General features: G+C 41.1%; 1 protein-coding gene across 3 annotated transcripts in view; it reads right to left on the reverse strand.

Annotated features, from left to right (window-relative positions):
- KIF26A (kinesin family member 26A) overlaps window positions 1-21,617 on the reverse strand; it is a 224,270-nt gene that overhangs the window by 176,078 nt on the left and 26,575 nt on the right. For 2 of the 3 annotated variants that reach the window (XM_073609728.1, XM_073609726.1), the window contains exon 2: window positions 17,512-17,745. In XM_073609728.1, coding sequence (XP_073465829.1) covers window positions 17,512-17,745 — 234 coding nt within the window. Of the gene's footprint in view, window positions 1-17,511; window positions 17,746-18,404; window positions 18,701-21,617 lie in introns of those variants that run through there. The other variant, XM_073609727.1, reaches the window with a different exon arrangement.

The following is a 21,617-nucleotide window of genomic DNA, read 5'->3' on the forward strand; positions in this document are numbered from 1 at the left end:
CTATACCCCCTATACCTATACCAAATTTTTTCAAATTTTTTTTTTTTAATTTTTTTTTTAGGATTTTTGGTGTAATTCTTTTTCAGGGTGGCCCTCCACTTTAAAGCAATCTACTGAGCTGGCCAGAACCACCTCTGGAGGGAGTCTATTGCACATTTTCGCAGCTCTTACTGTGAAGAAATCTTTCCGTATTTGGAGATGAAATCTCTTTTTCTCTAGGCATAGAGTGCCCCCTTGTCCTCTGTGATGACCTTAAAGTGAATAACTCAACACCAAATTCTCTATATGGACTCCTTATGTATTTGTACATGTTGATCATATCCCCCCTTAAACTCCTCTCTTCTCAAGAGAGAATAAATTCAGTTCCTCTAATCTTTTCTCATAGCTGAGCTCCTCCATGCCTCTTATTAGTTTGGTTGCCCTTCTCTGCACTTTCTCCAGTTCCCTGATATCCTTTTTGAAAACTGAACTGCATATTCTAGATGAGGTCTTACTAATGATTTGTACAGGGGCAAAATTATATCTCTCTCTCTCGAGCTAGTATGCACCGTATACTAGCACATTATGAAAGACTTCTCTTAAAGCAAAGCCCTCCAGCGGCGTGCTGCCACCACTCCAGAGGCTTCCATTTTCACCAGGTCTTCCTTCCGGGTTCATGGACTCCGGCTATCTGACTAGCTGAGCCGCGATGACGTCATGGCCACAGCACACAATTTCGAAGGAACGGCACGGTTATGCCGTTCCTTCAGAGCGCATGTGCCAGTGACATCACCAGATGCTGCTGGCTAGAATATCTCCTAAACTGTGCATGTTTAGAAGATGTAGGTAAAAATACAAATAGCGGGTTTACTTCCACTGTAAAGTGCTATTAAAGTATAATTAAAGGCACTTTGTTTTTGTTTGTTTTGGATAGAGTAGAGAGAGATTGGAACCCCTGTCAGTGTTTATTGCGATCTCTGCCCCCGTTAGGGAGATTTGCCCTCTCTATTTGTCCTGTTTACTGTGATCATTGAAAGTGAAATTAAAGGAAAATCCCAATTTTTGGGTTGTCCCCAGAAAAGTAATAATGGGGAAATCTTGCAATGGGGGCACTAGTTCTGGTAAACTGGTGGTCCCCAAAGAATTCCCTTAATTTGCAGGGATTTCCTCTTACTTCCTATTTGACTAAGGGAAATCTCTGAAATAGGACACGAATGGTAAACAAATAAAAATAAATCTGGCAGGGGTTATATCCTCCTTTGCTCTATCCAAAATCAAAACAAAAGTTTTGAATAAAGTTTATTTATCCCTTTCATGACTGTGACCTATTTTTGACATTTGGTGTTTACAAGTTAAAATCCGCTTATGGCTTTGTTCCAGACAGTCAGTAGCCGCCGGAGGCAGCGGATTGGTGATCGGGCCTCCCGGTGGATAGGGAGGCCCGGTAAGAGCAGCGGGAGGCGGCAGGAGGAGGGGACGTCCCCTTCCGCTCCTCCGGTATAACATGCTTTTAGCCGCATCGGTTGTTATACTTGGAAAGCCCGATCGCCGGCTCTAAAAAAAAACAGTACCGGGATGATGCCTGCAGCTGCGAGCATCATCCCGGTATAACCCCCGAAAGCCGAGTACGCACATCAGCATACGCTCGGCGGGAAGGGGTTATTACAGGTACATATATAGTGCGATAATTTACACAGCACTTTACATTTATATTGTACGTTCACATCAGTGCCCACTCTCAAGGAGCTTACAATCTAACATGTTCTAATTTAAAGGGATGGCTATAAGGCTCGGGTTAAGCGTTAAAGCTCCAGGTAGGGCATACCTCCCAACATTTTGAGATGGAAATGAGGGACATCTACTAGCAAACATATGTAGGCATAGGACACGCCCCCTGCCACACCCCCTTAAAGGAGATTTAACCAAAAAAAAAAAGATTAAATCCACAAATGCTTTTTTTTTACCACTAATATTCCTTTATATTGGCTTTTAAAATTTACAAATGTAGCAATTTAGAAATTGGATGAAAGGTTTAGCACTGGGAAACCCTTTTTGAAAGACAAAAAGTGGATTTTATATACAACTATATAGATCAGACCAAAATGAGGGACAAATGAGAAGGAAAGAGGGACAGAGGGAAATTGCTCAAAATCAGGGACAGTCCCTCCAAATCAGGGACAGTTGGGAGCTATGAGGTAGGGAACTATATTGTAAGTGGCCACGACATCTGAAATGTGCCTTGGGGAAGCAAAGACTTTCACTGGTTCTCAACACCAAAGGCCTGGAGCAGAGAACTACTATGCCATGTTCCTGGTGCCAAGAACTAATGTACCACCCTGATCGTTCTGGCAGGCTTCAGCCGAAGACATATGGAAGACTTTATAAAGACAAATGAAGGTAAACTTTTTGACTTGAGAGCATTTACAATATTGCCAGTTGACTGATGACAATACTTGTTGTCTTTAATTACTATATCAGGGAAAAAAATGAATTCTAAAAATGAATATTATAGTCATCGTGCAGGAAATCGTTCAATTGAAATGAAGGTCAGAAAGGGTCGGTTTCCGCTAAAGTCCTCAGTTTCGCCCAGACTTCTCTTGCAGGAAAAATGACATTGTTTCTTTAGACAATGTTGGTTATAATACAGAAAGTAACAGAAACAATGCAATCACCAGAAAATGTGGAAATCCTTAATAATAACAGGGATGTCCAAAGCTAATTTATGGCAGGAAACTGGAAGGTGTCATTAAGTAGTTTTCAACAGTACTGTTTAGGTTTGGAGTTGTGTAAATCATCAGAACTAAGCTAGGATTAGGCGGAAAATCAAAGTGCAGGGAGGCAGAAACAAGATCTTAAATAAGGGTAATAATTACTCCAATATAACGCAGAGATACAGATATATTTTAAAATACCTTTTATAGTAAGCAATGGGTTTTTTTTTGTTTTTGTTTTTTAACTAAGACACGTGATTTTGATTCACACTTCTGTAGGGTTGAAAATTGGCCCAGTGAATAAAAACAGACCTATACTCAAATACAGACTTTGTTACAGTCTTGTTTGGAAGGATAACGAGTAAGAATTGGCTGCTCTGGGTGCCCTCCTGTGTCATTTGGGTGACCAAAAGTCTTATTATAGGCTTACCTGTAGGTACAAAACAACAAAAGGGAGTTTACTCCCACTTTAGGACTAAAGCAAATTGACTTAACCACCCCTCCTTGGGGGAATCTGAAATATGCACAGGCAGCAGGAGCACCAATGATGGGAATACTTTGCAGGATTGGCATGGGAAGGGAGAGGGAGAGGTAATGGTGCTGCACACCCCGGGTAATATGTTATGGGAAAATTCCCCCAGAGGGGTTTTTAAGCAGCGATGTAAATAGATAATAAATTAATTTGGAAAACTACGTTCTTTATTAAAAGTTGTTAGGATACAATATTTCCATAAAAGTTAAAATATGAGCTGTAAAGGCAGCATGCTCAAAAGTTAAAAACAGTCTCATGCAAGGCTTACTGGAATGCTTGTGACTCCCTAATAAGAGTGGTCAGTAAACACTTAAAACCGGCAACCTGGAAGGGGGTAATCTTTAATAACGAGCCCAAAAATGCATCAACAGGTTAAAACACAGCCTTCTCTATGGTTGGCAATGACTCCACAATGATCCAGTTCAATCAAATAGGGTCAAGATCCATGTAATAAAGAAAATGCTCCACACAGTGTAAAACTGTAAAAGCCGAATAGCTTAATGGTTAAAAATACAATTACATCGTATCTAGATATCAAAGGCATGTACAGAGAATGCCAAAGGAAGGTCTTCCTTCCAAAACAAAGAAGACCAAGGGCCGGTTGCGCATACGTGGTAGCATGTGTGTGGAGCTCCGCCCTACATGTTTCACCGGTCATCTTTGTTTTGGGAGAAAGACCTTCCTTTGGCATTCCCTGTACATGCTTTTATATCTAGATTTGATGTAAGTGTATTTTAACCATTAAACTGTTCGGCTTTTACAGTTTTACACTATGCAGGGTATTTTCTTTATTTCATGCATCATGACCCTATTTGATTGAACAGGATCATTGTGGAGTCATTGCTACCCATAGAGAAGGCTGTGTTTTAACCTGTTTATGCATTTTTGGGCTCTTTTATGAAGATTAGCCTCTTCCATGTTGCCGGTTTTACTACTTTTAATAAGCATTTCCTGACAAATCTTATTAGGGGGTTACAAGCATTACTTTAAGCCTTGCATGAGAGTGGATGGTGTCACTTTGGCTATCTTAGAATCTTCAATTCTCATCACAGCATGTGGGACTGAAAACTTCACTGTTGACATCAGTCTTTTTCCTCTTTGGACATTTTTTAGTCACTTTGTCTTCTATTGTAAAGTTACACATTCATTATGCTTTAATATTTTCATTGCAATTTGGGCGGTACAGTGGTGTAGTGGGTAGCACTCTCACCTAGCAGTAAAAAGGGTCGCTGGTTCAAATCCCAACCACGACACTACCTACCTGGAGTTTGCATGTTCTTCCTGTGCCTGCGTGGGTTTCCTCCGGGTACTCCGATCTCTTCCCACACTCCAAAGGCATGCTGGTAGGTTAATTGGCTTCCATATAAATTGGCCCTAGTGTATGAATGTGAGTTAGGGACCTTAGTTTGTAAGCTCCTTGAGGGTAGGGGCTGATGTAAATGTACAATGTATATGTAAAGCGCTATGTAAATTGATGGAAGTAAGTACCTTAATAATAATAATAATAATTGTGATGGTTATTATTAACCTTATCGGCACTAAAGATAGTTGATATTATTTTTTAGAGAATCATTTTATTTACACAAGCGCTGCACTGTTTTGATTTATAATTATGTTAAAACAGGGCTTTTTTTCTCAGAGAAAGGGTGCAGGTACTCCCCTCTTTCAAGTCACCCCTTGTCTCCACCCCCTACCCATCTCTGAGCACAGTCCCTAGGCTCCACCCCCTACTTACCTCCCAGTACCGCCCCTTTAAGAGAAAACAGAACCAAGTATAATTTTTGGTGCAAAGTAATTTGCATGGAGTTTGAAAGGCAGTAAAATAGGTCCCCGGCAGCCAGCAACAATAGATCCCTCCGGCAACAATAGATCCTCCCAGCAACTATAGCCCTCCCAGGAACAATAGATCCCCCAGCTACAATAGATCCACCCCAGCAACACTAGATCTCCCAGTAGCCTGTATCAATAGAATCCTCCCATTAACAATTGACACCCCCCCCCACCAGCAGCAAAAGACCTCCCCAGCAACAATAGATCCCTCAGCAGCCAGCATCAATAGACCCTCCAGCACACCCCAGCACTTATTATATACATTCAGTGCTGGAGGTGCCGGAACTGCGTTGCTCCACATTCCCGCTGAAAAAAAGCCCTGATGTTTAATGCCGGTATCAGGGTATAGTGTTTGGATGCTGTTTGCTAATTTACAACAAGCACAGATTCTTTGCTAAGGTTTATTGGTGGTAAAAACAGCCATGATTTTACCACCTTCAGACCGCTCACCTAAAGTCCACAATAGCTGGAGGGGGCTGTCCACATGTCAGATTTTAATAAGGCATGTTGAATTAATAAGCGGCACTGCCTGTCAAACACAGCCATTCAAGTCGATGGGGTCGTACCGCAACCACACACAAAACGTTTTGCTCGCGGTTGTAGCGCGTTACTCCCATTGTAAAAAAACAAACAAACAAAAAAAAACACAGGCACTCATGGGGTGGCAGAATCGCCTCCTGAATGCCTGACAGCAGCTGCTTAGTCACACTTTGAAAAGCAATCCATCGCAGATTGCTTTTCAGAAAATGAGCTAGTGTGAACATAGCATTATGCCGCTTACACACGATTGGACTTTCCAACGGGAAATGTTGGATGTGAGCTTGTTAGCTGAAAGTCCGACCATGTGTACGCTCCATCGAACATTTGTTGTCGGACTTTCCGCCAAAAAATGGTGGCTAGCAGGTTCTCAAATTTTCCGCCAACAAAACTTTGTTGTCAGACTTTCCGATTGTGTGTACACAAGTCTGTCACACAAAAGTTCACGCATGCTCAGAATCAAGTACGAGCCGGAAGCGCTCAGTCTTGTAAAACTAGCGTTCGTAATGGAGATATCACATGACTATTAAACTTCCTTTTTATCAGCCGTCGTACGTCTTGTACGTCACTACGTTCGTAATTGTTGCCCAACATTTGTGTGACCGTGTGTATGCAAGACAAGTTGGAGCCAACAACCTTCGAACAAAATTCCACAGTTTTGTAGTCGGAAAGTCCGATCGTGTACACGGGGCATTAGATTTTGATCACCTTTATTTTGATGCACATTTAGCTCAATGTTCAGTCGGGCTTTAATGGATGCTTTCTACCCATAATTCCCAGCAGCTTGGATTCCGTACAGCAGTCTGTGTTATGTATAGTCTATTCAGGAGCTTTTGGCATATAATAAACAGCTCCCGAATTATTCTTCCTCCAGCCACATTATCACACAATTTCTAGAATAACAGTATGAGGAGTAATATCAACACTGTAATTAGGTAATATAAACAGCTCTTTATACGGCACCAGTGTAGTGCATAGACGTCCATAAGATAAAGGAGAAGCAAACGGTTAATCACCTTTGCTGGAATGGGAACTGTTTATATAGAGAAACTTCCTTCCATAACTCTACATTATGAGGGTTTTATGACATCCACTAGGGCTGCACTTAGCTAAATCCTGGACATATATTGAGATTCCAATGTGCTGTAGTCAGGGCATGTCACAGTCTTGTGTCCACACCTGTTGAACAGCAAGACTGAACACGCCGTCTGCAGCCTCAACATGGCACCACATGTGCTTTTTTAGAATCTTGTTATCTTCTGACATCTCTGCAGGGCCGGGGTCCACGGCTGACAGAGGTGACCACCTGTTCCCGTTTTGTTTGCAGTCGCTGTGAATAATTTCTTAGAAATCCACAATTCATCTGTTTAAAGGGGAAGTGCACAGATCATTAACGCATACCTCTTGAATCAGCCAAGAGTCGGCGTCTGCAAGTCTGTAGCTTTTGACTGCAAAAAGGTACGATCCTTCATTGGTAACCTTATAGTATCACGATGAAGCAAACCTGTCCTAAATATGGGCAATTAACTCAGCATGGCTTTCAAACTCAAAAGACCAATGGGTGTGGGTCAATTGGACCACACCACAACCAAACGCTTAGTTTGCAACTTTAACGTGGTAATAATATGCAAAATCCCCCTTTATAAAACCTCTCCCCCCCTAAAAAATATTGCCTCTTGAACCCCTGAAAGTCGCTGCTCTGCAGAGGGGCAGTAGAGATTGCTGCAGCTGTAAATTTGACCTAAAAGTTTCGTTTAGACTCATACTGTAAACCCCCCCCCCTCTTATCCAGCCCAGAGGCTACCTATTGGTCCTATAAAATAGTTGGGGAGGTCTTACTACTGATTAGTAGGGAGGGTGGGGCTTAGCTTGACTTTTACAAATGGAGTCACGTTTTAATATGCCTTTAGCTGCTTTTATCTGTAGATCAATTTTACATGCACTTTTATTTCACTGAAGGTAATCTCTGTTGATGTATTTTTTTTAACCTTTGCCCAGCTTCAAATAACCAAGTAATCGGCTGATTAAAAAAAAAAAAAAAAAAAACAGCTTGTCAATTCATTGTGTTTTCCCCATCTACTTATTTCAATGCCCTAATGGGTGAAGAAACTGACAATGCAGTTGTTTGAGTTTCTGTGACATTGCCTGTTCTACCCAAGCCTTAAAGCTAAACTCTAGGCTGGAACAAAAAAATAATATATACCCTCGCAGTGGGTTCCTCTAGCACTGCAAAAGATAAATGCTTGTAACATTGCCTCCATCTAACAACTGCACCATTTTCTCCATTAGCTCATCCCCCACAGCTATTACCCTTTTGTATAACTTGACCCTCCCTCCTAGATTGTAAGCTCTAACGAGCAGGGCTCTCTGATTCCTCCTGTATTGAATTATATTGTAATTGTACTCTCTGCTCTAATGTTGTAAAGCGCTGCGTAAACTGTCGGCGCTATATAAATCCTGTATAATAATAATAATAATAACATCTAAGGAAGCCTTACTTAACCTTGTCAACATGGAGGAACCTTTGAAATAACTTTCTAGTCTCAGGAAACCCCTGCTAATAATTACTATATCTACAGCTCATCATACATTGGCATGATAGTCAGTTAGAAGAATACTGCTCCTTACATGTGTGATCATTGGAAAGATACCCCCTTGTCCGTGGCTCCTTATTTGAAAAGCAAATATTGCTCATTGCTCAAGGAACTCCTAGCAATATCTGAAGAAACCCTAGGGTTCCACAGGAAAAGCTGGTCTAGGCAGGTAGAGGCTGTATTATTTACCGTACTCCCCATTCCAGCAGACTCCAGCACTGTCCTCTTCCATGGAAGCTCCACCTTGTGATGGCCCCGCACCACGGTTGCATACAATAACCCTGCACTGAATATGGAGGGGGCAAGTGTCTGGCTTTCACCTTGAGCATCTTAGAGAGAGGAGGTTGCAGGGACTTGGTGACACAGATAGAGGGAGCCTACTTGAGACAGAATAAGGTAAATAAACAAAGGTAAAGGTGCTGGCGCTACAAATCATCATACATGAAATAGTTCAAAATATATAATGGTGCAAGTGGACCATGTGCAAATAGCAAACTAATAAAGTCCAAAGTGACAATCCCAACACCATAAAACATGTATAATCCACTGGTTTGATGTGTCTTCAAGTAAATGCTTCACCAGAAGTGCTCATGAGGTAGATGGCAACTCACCAAAGGTGTTTGACCACTTTTTACGGTAGGTCAAAATGTGCTTTTATTTGAATGAACCGGATAGCTCCTGGATAAACATCTCTCCACTGTGGGACCCCCTCCAACAGGGCTGAGGATATGGGGACAGACTCCACCAGGGACACAAAGATGAGCTCTTATGGTGTAGTACGTTTTATTAAAATTATTCAAATTATAAGAAAAGTTGTGCTCACGTGACTGTGCCATTCCAGGGCACTAAGGTGTCTACAGCATGTGCGGACGGGTGTATCAGGCTCCAGGAGTCCCACAGTGGAGAGAGGTTTACCCAGGATCTATCTGGTTCATTCAAATAAAAGCGCATTTTGACCTACCGTAAAAAGTGGTCAAACACCTTTGGTGAGTTGCCATCTACCTCATGAGCACTTGTGGTGAAGCATTTGCTTGAAGACACATCAAACCAGAAGATTATATATGGTTTTATGGTGTTGGGATTGTCACTTTGGACTTTATTAGTTTGCTATTTGCACATGGTTCACTTGTGCCATTATACAGTAACTCACAAAAGCGAGAACACCCCTCACATTTTTGTAAATATTTTATTATATCTTTTCATGTGACAACACTGAAGAAATGACACTTTGTTACAATGTAAAGTAGTGAGTATACAGCTTGTATAACAGTGTAAATTTGCTGCCCCCTCACAATAACTCAAGACACAGCCATTAATGTCTAAACCGCTGGCAACAAAAGTGAGTACACCCCTAAGTGAAAATGTCCAAATTGGGCCCAAAGTGTCAATATTTTGTGTGGACACCATTATTTTCCAGCACTGCCTTAACCCTCTTGGGCATGGAGTTCACCAGAGCTTCACAAGTTGCCACTGGAGTCCTCTTCTACTCCTCCATGATGACATCACGGAGCTGGTGGATGTTAGATGTTAGAGACCTAGCACTTCTCCACCTTCCATTTGAGGATCCCCCCACAGATGCTCTAAAAGTTTAGACATGCTTGGCCAGTCCATCACCTTTACCCCCAGCTTCTTTAGCAAGGCAGTGGTCGTCTTGGAGGTGTGTTTGGGGTTGTTATATTGGAATACTGCCCTGTGGCCCAGTCTCCAAAGGGAGGGGATCATGCTCTGCTTCAGTATGTCACAGTACATGTTGGCATTCATGGTTCCCTCAATGAACTCTAGCTCCCCAGTGGCGGCAGCACTCATGCAGCCCCAGACCCCCCCACCACCATGCTTGACTGTAGACAAGACACACTTGTCTTTGTACTCCTCACCTGGTTGCCGCCAAAAATATGTAGAAGAATACATATCAGACTAAACTGAGCAAAAAAACTCTTTTTTTGTTTATAGCGCAAAAAATAAAAACCACAGAGGTGATCAAATACCACCAAAAGAAAGCTCTATTTGTGGGAAAAAAAGAACGTCAATTTTGTTTGGGTGTAATGTCGAATGACCGCGCAATTGTCAGTTAAAGCGACACAGTGCTGAATCGCAAAAAGTGCTCTGGTCAGGAAGGGGGTAAAATCTTCCGGGGCTGAAGCGGTTAAATAAAAAATAAAAAAACATTTTTTGTTCCAGGAATTCAGCTTTAAAAACAAAAACAAAAAAACAAAAAACAAAATGCCCAGATATACAACTACTTTTTACCACTAATTACCTACTATCTAGGGCTCTGTTAAACCTCCTTTAGTAAAGTAGAATAAAGCTGCAGCCCCTAACAGATTTTTATTCTGTCTGGTGGTTGTTACAGATAACCCTTACTTCCTTACAGATACCCTGTTGTCAACCAGGACAGGAAGTGAGGGTAAATATCTCCAACAGAGCCCCAAATTGCAGTAAAGCCTTCCAGAGATTTTAATCCTTCCCCGCTCTATCCAAAACTAGGAAAAAAAAAAAGTTTTGGTTTTTCATACATTTTAAGGTTGAAAAGAACACTTGCCTTGGAATTTACAAAGAGTGTCAAACAGACTTATTGGAAATCTGTCCCCGGCCTGTGCAACAAATGCTGCAAACTTGGGACAAATTCATGTAATGTCAGTAGGATGTATATGAATCTGTTTCAGAACTAGCTCAGGCAGGTGGAGGAGGTTCTTTCTTTCTTCTCACTGATATGGCAGTATTTCTTATTAAATGTATCGCAGCCATAGGACCACACATGAATGTGTTGCACACAACTCATTAAAATTAGAAGAAAAGAGGCTTAACCTTAAACTACGTAGAGGGTTCTTTACTGTAAGAGCGGCAAGGATGTGGAATTCCCTTCCACAGTCGGTGATCTCAGCGGGGAGTATCGATAGTTTCAAAAAACTATTAGATAAGCACCTGAACGACCACAACATACAGGGATATACAAGGTAATACTGACATATAATCACACACATAGGTTGGACTTGATGGACTTGTGTCTTTTTTTAACCTCACCTACTATGTAACTATGTAACAACGGAAATAGCAGGAAAACTGTTGCACCGCTTTTATTGATTTGGAGCAAGACTTTTTAATATGCCCATAACACCAGAAAAGTGTTGCAAATGCTTTATTGAATCAACCCCTTGGTCTCTGGCTTCAAGGAGCATTACGCTTCATGCACACTGGATGTTGTATCAACTCTCCTAGACTCCTCTCTTCCTGGCAGCAGCGTTTTGGCAAAAAAAAAAAAAACACTTGGTACTTGGAAACTCATGTAACGTTTTTAGGCACTTCAAGGGCTTGTTAATTCATTTCACTGCTCAGAATAATTATTAATTCTGGCCACTGAAATGAAATAACACTCAAGCAACAAAAGCATTTAGTGCTTAACCACATTTAGGCACGTCAAACATTTAGGTACTAACATTTCTAGGTAAAGTTGATCCAGGGAGTATCCGATTGCCTCTCGGGGGTTCAGGAAGGAATTTTTTCCCTGCTGGAGCAAATTGGATCATGCTTAGGGTTGGGTTCACACTATCCTCGCATGCGGCTCACAGCAGGGGTCCAGGGAGTCCCTGTTTACCGTTTCAGGTCTGATTTCAGCCCGAATGTTTGGATGAAGTGGACCTGAAACAGACCAAAAGACCCTGTGCAAATCCGCACTGGAGCCGCAGCAGAGATATGTGAACCGGCTCCATAAGAGCCAAAATCTCCTGCTATTGCCCCGCATCTAATTCGCAAGAGTGTGAACCCAGCCTTACTGGGGTTTTTTGCCTTTCTCTGGATCAACTGTGGGTATAGGATTGTGTATATGGGATTGTTTTTTTTTTTAATTGGTTCAACCTAACTATAACTATTTTTTATGACTCTGCTGCTGCTGGACATAATGGCTGTGGGGCTTTTTTCTGCCTCTAAATGCCCCTGCTTCTAAACTCCTCTAAACGCCTATGTGTGCATGGTCACATGGCTAACATGCAGGAGAGTTGAGGCAGGGGAAAAAAAAAGTGTCAAATGCCCCTAGGAGCAGTAGAAAAAAAATGTTGAGTGTGCACGAGGCCTTATGCCGCGTACACACGATCAGACATTTCGACAACAAAATCCATGGATTTTTTCCGAATGATGTTGGCTCAAACTTGTCTTGCATACACACGGTCACACAATTCTTGTTGGGAATTCCGAACGTCAAGAACGCGTTGACGTACAACACGTACGACGAGCCGAGAAAAATGAAGTTCAATAGCCAGTTCGGCTCTTCTGCTTGATTCCGAACATCCGTGGAACTTTGTGCATCGGAATTGTGTACACACGATCGGAATTTACGACAACGGATTTTGTTGTCGGAAAATTTGAGATCCAGATCTCAAATTTTGTGTGACGGAAATTCCGATGGAAAATGTCCGATGGAGCCCACACACGGTCGGAATTTCCAACAACAAGCTCCCATCGAACATTTTCCGTCGGAAAATCCGACCGTGTATACAGGGCATTAGTGGTTCTTCATGTCATTAGAGACTGCAAAGAAGATCAGCAAGACACAACCAGCTTGCGGTTTTATTAATTAGAAAGCACAGTCTGCATATTTACAGTAACAAATATAGCTATCACCATATTAATAAATAATTACAAACTAAATACACAAACAAGATTTTTGCAACTTTAGCCAGCACTTATCGACTTACAGTTTGTTGGTCTCTTTCACATCTACAGAATATCTTATAAATAAACTATAGATGCCCTTTAAAAAGGAATTTGTTTTCTTCATGCCAGACGCAGCAAATGCTTAGCAGAAGAAAAATAATGTTTGCGATTTTTCCCTTTAAGACATGAAAACACATTCTAACGCGTTATTGTCGCAGATCCCTCCCATGTCATTGGGAGAGGTCGATTTCCTTCCTGAGCCAAGATCACACAGTGCTGCTTTGGGTCACCCTGTCATTAATTGTCACAGCCGTTTTCTTTCTCACATACATAAAAAAAGCAGCAGATACAGGGAGGAATTTGTTCAGGCAGCTTATAATTATTGCCCATTCGGCAGCCCCGGAGAAATCCAGCCCGTCTATCTGAGCACCAGATGTTGGCTGGAGCACTGGAACAATTACAGCTTGCTGAGGCTTTCTATGAAAAGAGAAGCAACAATGTGCTGCACATTACAAGTCAATCAGCTTTCCCGTCTCTGACTTCAGTGTTAAAAATAAATATCCACATAATCTGCTCAGCAGTTCCATGTTATCATAAGGTATGCTTTCCAATGGAGCAGTTCTTGTGGAGTCAACATTACCTACCCAAGCTTTACAGCAGGTAAAATGTAGACATGTGCACTGCCGAAAAATTTGTTTGTTTCAGTTTCATTCGTTTTTTGTTTGTTTTTTTTTTTCGTTGTTCGGGTCATTCGTTATGATAGCAATTCATAAATTTGAACAAAAGTCGGAAATTCGGAAATCCGAAAAAAAAAAAATCAGAAATTCGAAAATTCTAAAATCAGAAATAACAACTAACTAATAATAACTTAACTATTACGGGTATTGGAATTTCCTTTCAAATTTGGCTGTTAGTGAAGGTAATGAATACTAATTTATCCGAAGTTACGAATTATCCAAAATAACGATTGCCACATCTAAACAAATAGAACGGAACAAATTAATGATAATAATACGTTTTTATTATTATTACTGTAATTCATTATTATTAATTTATGTTCCATTCATTTTTTTATTATTTATTTCAGGTACTTATATAGCCTCGTCAATTTATGCAGCGCTTTACATATACACTGTACATTCACATCAGTCCCTACCCTCAAGGAGCTTACACTCTAAGGTCACTAACTCGCATTCATACATACTAGGGAAAATTTTTAGACAAGATCCAATTAACCTACCAGCATGTCATTGGAGTATGGGAGGAAACCGGAGTACCGGAGGAAACCCACACAGGCACAGGAAGAACATGCAAACTCCAGGCAGGTAGTGTTGTGGTTGGGATTCGAATCAGCATCCCTTCTTACTGGTAGGCGAAAGTGCCATCCACTATACCACTGATACGGCATCCATTATTTTGGATAATTCGTAACTTCAGATAAATTCATATTCGCTACGTTCACTAACAGCCAAATTTCATATTTTTTTGCGTTTACGAATGTTTTCAAATTTACGAATTTTGGAAAATCCAAATTTACGAAAATTCTGAAAAGTTTCTGATATTTCCGAATTAACGAATTTGTTGAAATTCGTTAAAAAAAATGAATTTGGAACAAAACAAATTGCACATGTCTAGTAAAATGATCTCTTTGGAACTTGAGCTTCAAAGAACAAGGGAACTTATGAAAACTTGTTAAAATTTGTTTCAGTCATACATTTCCCCCAAATAAACTGGATTTTAGCGTCAACACATTGATAAGAATTGTCAGATTATATACCAAAACATCCATTACAGTTTCAGAGTCCCTTCTACCTACCAGAAAGGTATAGCAGAGCTTGAGATGATTCAAAGAGGAGTGCCTCTAAGGGAAAGCTCATTTTGCACCCCAATATTAAACTGGGTATATATGTATTTATTTATTACAGGTATTCCTATAGCGCTGTCAATTTACAGAGCTTACAATCTAAGGTCCCCAACTCACATACTAAAGTCAATTTAGGCAGGAGCCAATTAACCCACCAGCATGTCTTTGGAGTGTTGGAGGAAACCCACGCAGGCACTAGGAGAGCATACAACGATCAGGCAGGTAGTATATATATTTTAACTCTACAACAAAAGAGCCCAAGGGTGGTCATGCACAGGCTGAGTGGTACAAGCAACAGGCCCAAACCAAATGTGGCTCACAGCAATCAGTAAATGTGATGAGTAGAACTTGGATTAGAACACTTTTTGGTTCTTACTGCTGGTTCTGCCCCAATTAAGGCGATTCATCCTCTCGGTTTGTCCTGTTTACCATTATCATTGAAAGTAAAAGAAGATCCCCAATTTTGGGTTGTCCCTAGAAAGGTATTAAAGGGGGAAATCTTCCAATGGGGTCACTAGTTCTGGGAACGTGAGGGTCCCCAAGGAATTCCCTTCATTTGCAGGGATTTCCTCTCACTTCCTGTCTGGCTTTGGGACAGGAAGTGAAGGGAAATCTCCGCAATGGCATACAGATGGCAAAAAAAAAAAAAAAAATTTTATATATATATATATATATATATATATATATATATATATATATATATATATATATATATATATATAGTTCTACTTTAAAGATTCTTTGAAGTTTAGAGGAGCTCACCGCTGTGAGGTTTTTCTACACAAAACATAAAACACATCGGTAGCACCAGACGAGGAGTTGTAAAGGCAGAAGGTTTTTTTATCTTAATGCATTCTATGCATTAAGATAAAAAAAACTTCTGTGTAGCAGCCTCCACAGCACCCCCTAATTACTTACCTAAGCCCCATCTCTCTCCAGCGTTGTCCACGAGTGTCTTAGCCATTCGGTATCCTCCTTCTGATTGGCTGAGACACAGCAGCGGCGCCATTGGCTCCCGAGGCTGTCAAAGTCAGTTAGCCAATCAGAAAAGAGAGAGGGGGAGGGGCCGAGTCAGGGCTCCATGTCTGAATTGACACACGGAGCTGTGACTCGGCTCGGGTGACTCCATAGCAAGCTGCTTTCTGTGGGGGCACTCGATGGGAGGGAGGGGCCAGGAGCAGTGAAGACTATTGAACAGTGGTGCTAGACTTAAATTATTCTTTTTCTTGCTGTTTTGCACTTTAAACCAAATTGTGAAGATCTGCTGGGATGTAGAAGCTTCCTTCCTAGTAACCAGATCACTTACATGAACATCATTTCTATACTATTGGATAGCAATGCCTATCGAATAACCTTTTCAGTTCAGTGCTATCTTTCTACTTTCTTAAACATTCAGGCTTTACTGATTCGGTTGAACTCCTTTAGACCTTTCTCTCCATAATCTGTTTGGTCATACTGTCTCAATGCAAAAAAAAAATTCTATTTTATGATATTAACATTTAGTGACAACGGTCATAGCCAGTGTTTAGATAGCATAAAGTCCAAGTATTTGCATAAGAATCTCTCTCTCTCTCATATATATATATATATATATATATATATATATATATATATATATATATATATATATATATATATATATATAATTTTTTTTTTTTTTTTTACAGAACACAAACCCTAGGTTGCCATAGCAGTTATGTAAACTTTATCTTTAAGGAGAAATATTTCATATGGGCTCATCTCATGAAGCATACTTCTAGGGATTCATACAAATACACACTGCTATAACATGCACCATCACAATCAAAGTCTGAGTGATTTATATTTATAGAATGCATCTCTACAGGATTCCACCTGTGACGTATCATCACTAGAATTCCCTGATTGACACAAATGCCACAGCCATTCCAAAGCCAATGATAGTGTCACACTCTCCTAGGGATACCACTTAATGTACACCCAACTAATAATTGTAGGGTTCAGTTGTGGGAAAATGAGGTTTGTTACTGTGGTCCAGAAGCTGAGTGTGGCCACAAGCTCCGGCAAGCAATGCTCACCACACCAATGGGAGACACCGTCTGTTTGCACCCACACACAACTACGCAATGTATATAAAGCTAGCTGTAAGGACTTTGGAAATGTATCACACACCAGGGACATATGATTGTTATCTACAGCCTTGGATCTATCCACCTGCATCTTTCAGCCTGAGATGTTATGAAGACAAAATAGATAATTCAAAGACAAGTAATATTATTCTATTAATGGTATGCAATGGTAAGTGAGAGATACCCTCATGAGCAGTGGGGTGTTTCTGTTGCCGAAATCCAGACAACAGCCAAGAAACAGCCAAGAAAGGAGTCACTTGACTTGCCCACCCACCAACATGCAGGACAAATGTAAACACTTGATGGGGGTATTCACTTACAGCAAGTCATGACATGAAAAGCTGTTTGACAAAAAATGTAGCACCTTTATCTTTTCAATTTTAAAGAGGCTTGAACAAGGACTGATTACATTGATAGCTGAAGTAGATAATACATTTTACAGATCATATTCCACCCTCCCAACTGTTGACGAGCCTTAGGTTCCAGATTAAGTTGCCAACTTGAGAGACCCAGAACGCCTACATTTAATTAGATGTAGTTCCGATAAATTAACAAACTCCAACAATCTGCTTCTGTATTTTGAATGATTGTAACAGATCATGGCAAGAACATATCACAAGGGTTCATGCTACAATCCTACACAAGGTAATGAGCTCACTGCATTGTGCAGACACAGAATTCACACTAGTAGAAAGATGAAGGCTCTTACCATAGTGGAGCCAGGCACAGCCAACTTGAGGGCTTGCTTCTTCAGTTCTGCCAGTTTGGCTTGACAATACGGGCACCATTCTCCGACCCCAAGCCCCTCGGTGTGTCCCAGCTCTGATAGAGAGGCTGCCCCAGCCCCCTCGGGAGGGGGACGACTGCCCTGCAGAGCTTCATCCACAGAGTGCAACCTTTTCCTGGGTGGTGGAACCTCCCTGCCTGGGAACCTGTCTGCAATCTGGAGGAGAGACATAAAAAGCAATCAGACACAAGCAGAAATATATTGATTATATTAAAAATCCAAATACAGGTGGGTCAACAAGAAGAAGTCCTACTACATCTGTGGAATTACAAGTCCCGTCCCAGCATGACTGACAGGGCTGCAGAATGATCCTGCCTTTACATTGTGTTGCCAACTGCTTCCAATTTAGGGATAATCTCAGTTCAAGGAACATTTGTCCCCGAATCTGAGTAAATGAATAGAAACCTTATAAAGCCTGCCAGATCCAACTACCATATTTTTTTTTCTCTTTAAAGCAATATTTATGGACTACTGCTAAACCTTTTCATTTAGGAGATGCGACATATTAAAGGGGAATATTGCAACTTGTAGACTTTTAGGTCAATGTCTCGTGAGACTAGGAAATCAAAAACTCATGGTTGAGCATCAACGTAGACATACAAATTCACTACAATACACTGCACTACAATTTTTTACTGATAGAATATATGCATTAAAGTCTGCTATGAGTAGCAGTAAAATGTAAGAAGAGCGATAGGTGATGCTACAATACAGACACACAGGAGAAACTACTAGGCTAATGTTCTAGAACTAGATTGTGACCTAGTTGCCTAGCTTCTAGTTTTGATGGAGAAAGCAAAACTTTTGCATCTTACCAGCCGCATCTGATTGGTATACGCCGTCCTGTCCAGCACAGGAATCATAGCTGCTCAATCCTTAGCTAGCCTTAACGAGTCAGTCCATGGAAGGGAGGACAAAGCCTGATCCACATAACCCGAACTCTCAGGACGTCTCCAAACTATCTCTCTGATGTTTACAATATGCCCAGCACGTTCTAAGTGATTTCCCCATCCATGATCTCTCTTTTCAGGAGGAAAAAAAAAAACTTTACAAATTGTAGGTATGAACTGGAGGGTCAGGGAAGGAGGAGCCTCCTCTGTGCTGCTCAGGACAGACTAATCAGGAGGGAGGCTGTGAAACTCCATCAGCGACTGGGAGGGGGAGAGTGAGGGAGGGGGGATGCAGATTATAGTCATGATATTTCACGTTCCCACAGCAATGCAGGTCCAGCACAAGAGCAGGAGGGGATGCCCCTGTGCTGGTGACACGGTGCCCCGGCTTGTAGTTTACTTAAGAACAAGTTGAGTGTAAACAATACATCAAGACAGCAGGGGCCAGTCTGTATTGACTTTGTACATCTGATACGTGTGGAACTTTTTTAAAGTGATTTTGCATTTCAAGTGCAATAGGACTGATGGATAAGGAAGACCATTTTTGGCCATCGTGTTTATGGTGACTTAAGACATCTGCTAGCCAACAGCTTTTGGATGGGAATCAAATGCACAAGTTAGAATCTGTCACTATTCTTCTTCTCCAATATTAGTGGTATCAACTGATGCTCTGCCCCCCCCCCCATTTTCCGCACTGGTGTAAATTAGGAAAACTAAACCCAGCAGAATTTAGGAAGTCCTAAAAGCGGTCAAATGTCTATACATCTAAATAAATATATCTTATAGTAAAATAGCATGACCTGAAAAATCTAAATAAAGGAACACCTAGAAAACCTAGAACCGATTAATTTACAACACATCTTGTTCTATACCTTAGTAATAATCATGAACCCTCCAGAATGTAAACTCTAAAGCCACATACACACGAGCGTTATTTCCATCAGAAAAATCTTGGATGGTTTTTCCGACGGAATTCCGACTCAAGCTTGCCTTGCATACACACGGTCACACAAAAGTTTTCTGAACTTTCGACCGTCACCACTACGACAAGCCGAGAAAATGAAGTTCAATGCTTCTGAGCATGCATCGAATTGTTTCCGAGCATGCAGGATTTTTTGAGCGTCCGAATTGCATACAGACGAATGCATTTTCGGATAGGAACTTTTTCCGACCGAAAAATAGAGAACCTGCTCTCAATCTTTTGCTGTCTGCAATTCTGCCAGCAAAAGTCTGATGCATTTGTATTCAGGTCCCTTTACTCTTATACCCCTAACTAAAATCTAGTGGAACCAATTACCTTCAGAAATTGTCTAATTAGTATATAGAGTCCACCTGTGTATAATTTAATCTCAGGATAAATACAGATGTTCTGTGAGGTCCTCAGAGATTTGTTAGAGAACCTTAGTGAACAAACAGCATCACGAAGGCCAAGGAACACACCAGACAGGTCAGGAATAAAGTTGTGGAGAAGTTTAAAGCAGGGTTAGGTTATAAAAATATATCCCAAGCTTTGAACATCTCATAGAGCACTGTTCAATCCATCATCCGAAAATGGAAAGTGTATGGCACAACTTCAAACCTACCAAGACATGGCCTAAACTGACAGGCCGGGCAGGGAGAGCATTAATCAGAGAAGCAGCCAAGAGGCCCATGGTAACTCTGGAGGAGCTGCAGAGATCCACAGTTCAGGTGGGATTATCTGTCCACAGGACAACTATTAGACGTGCTCTCCACAAATCTGGCCTTTATGGAAGAGTGGCAATAGGAAAGCCATTGTTGAAAGAAAGCCATAAGAAGTCCTGTTTGCAGTTTGCAAGAAGCCATGTGGGAGACACAGAAAACGTGGAAAAAGGTGCTCTGGTCTGATGAGAAAAAAATTGAACATTTTTGCCAGGACGCAATGTTTGGCGGAAAACTAACACTGCACATCACCCTGAACACACCATCCCCACCGTGAAACAAGGACAGGAAAGCTGGTCAGAGTTGATGGGAAGATGGATGAAGACAAATACTGGGCAATCTTAGAAGAAAACCTGTTATGCCGCGTACACACGAGCGGAATTTCCGACAGAAAGAGTCCGATGGGAGCTTTTCATATTATATTCCGACCGTGTGTTTACCCCATCGGACTTTTTCTGTCGAAAATTCAGACGATCTAGATAGAGAACATGTTCTATATTTTTCCGACGGAACAAATTACTATCGGAAAAAACACTTGTCTGTATGCTGTTCCGACGCACCAAAAACGACGCATGCTCTGAAGCAAGTACGAGACGGAAGCTATTGGCTACTGGCTATTGAACTTCCGTGTTCTAGTCTTATGTGTTGTACGTCACTGCATTCTGGACGGTCGGAATTTGGTGTGATCGTGTGTATGCAAGACAGCTTGAGCGGAAATCCATCGGAACTCCGTCGTAAAAACCTTCAGAGTTTATTCTGATGGCAAAAATGGTCGTGTGTACAGGGCATTAGAGTTTGCAAAAGACTTGAGACTGGGGTGGAGGTTCACGTTCCAGCAGGACAACCACCTTAAAAATACAGCCAAAGCTACAATAGATGTTATTAGATCAAAGCATATCCACGTGTTAGAATAGTCCAGACCTAAATCCAATTGAGAATCTGTGGCAATACTTTAAAATTGCTGTTCACAGATGCTCTACATCCAATCTGACAGGGTTTAAGCTATTTTGCAAAGAATGGGCAAAAATGTCACTCTCTAGATGTGCAAATCTGGTAGAGACATCCCCAAAAAGACTTGCAGCTGTAATTGCAGCAAAAGGTGGTTCTACAAAGTATTAAGAGCTGAATATAAATGCATGCCACACTTTTCAGATATTTATTTGTAAAAAATTTGGTCCATCACATAAAATCCCATTAAAATACATTTACATTTTTGATTGTAACATGACAAAATGTGGAAAATCTCAAGGGGTATGAATACTTTAAGGCACTGTACTGCCTTACATTGATGGCCAGTGGTGACATGCCCCCTTACTTTGGTGGTCAGTGGAGGTATATCCCCTTAAATTGGTGGTCAGTGGAGATATACCCCCTTACATTGTTAGTCGGTGGAAAAAAATAAAAACGTATGAGTTGGTGATCACTGTAGAAGTGACCTCTTACATTGTTTAAATGTGT

Source organism: Aquarana catesbeiana, linkage group LG13, assembly GCF_042186555.1.
Source record: "Aquarana catesbeiana isolate 2022-GZ linkage group LG13, ASM4218655v1, whole genome shotgun sequence".
In the NCBI taxonomy this organism is placed as follows: domain Eukaryota; kingdom Metazoa; phylum Chordata; class Amphibia; order Anura; family Ranidae; genus Aquarana; species Aquarana catesbeiana.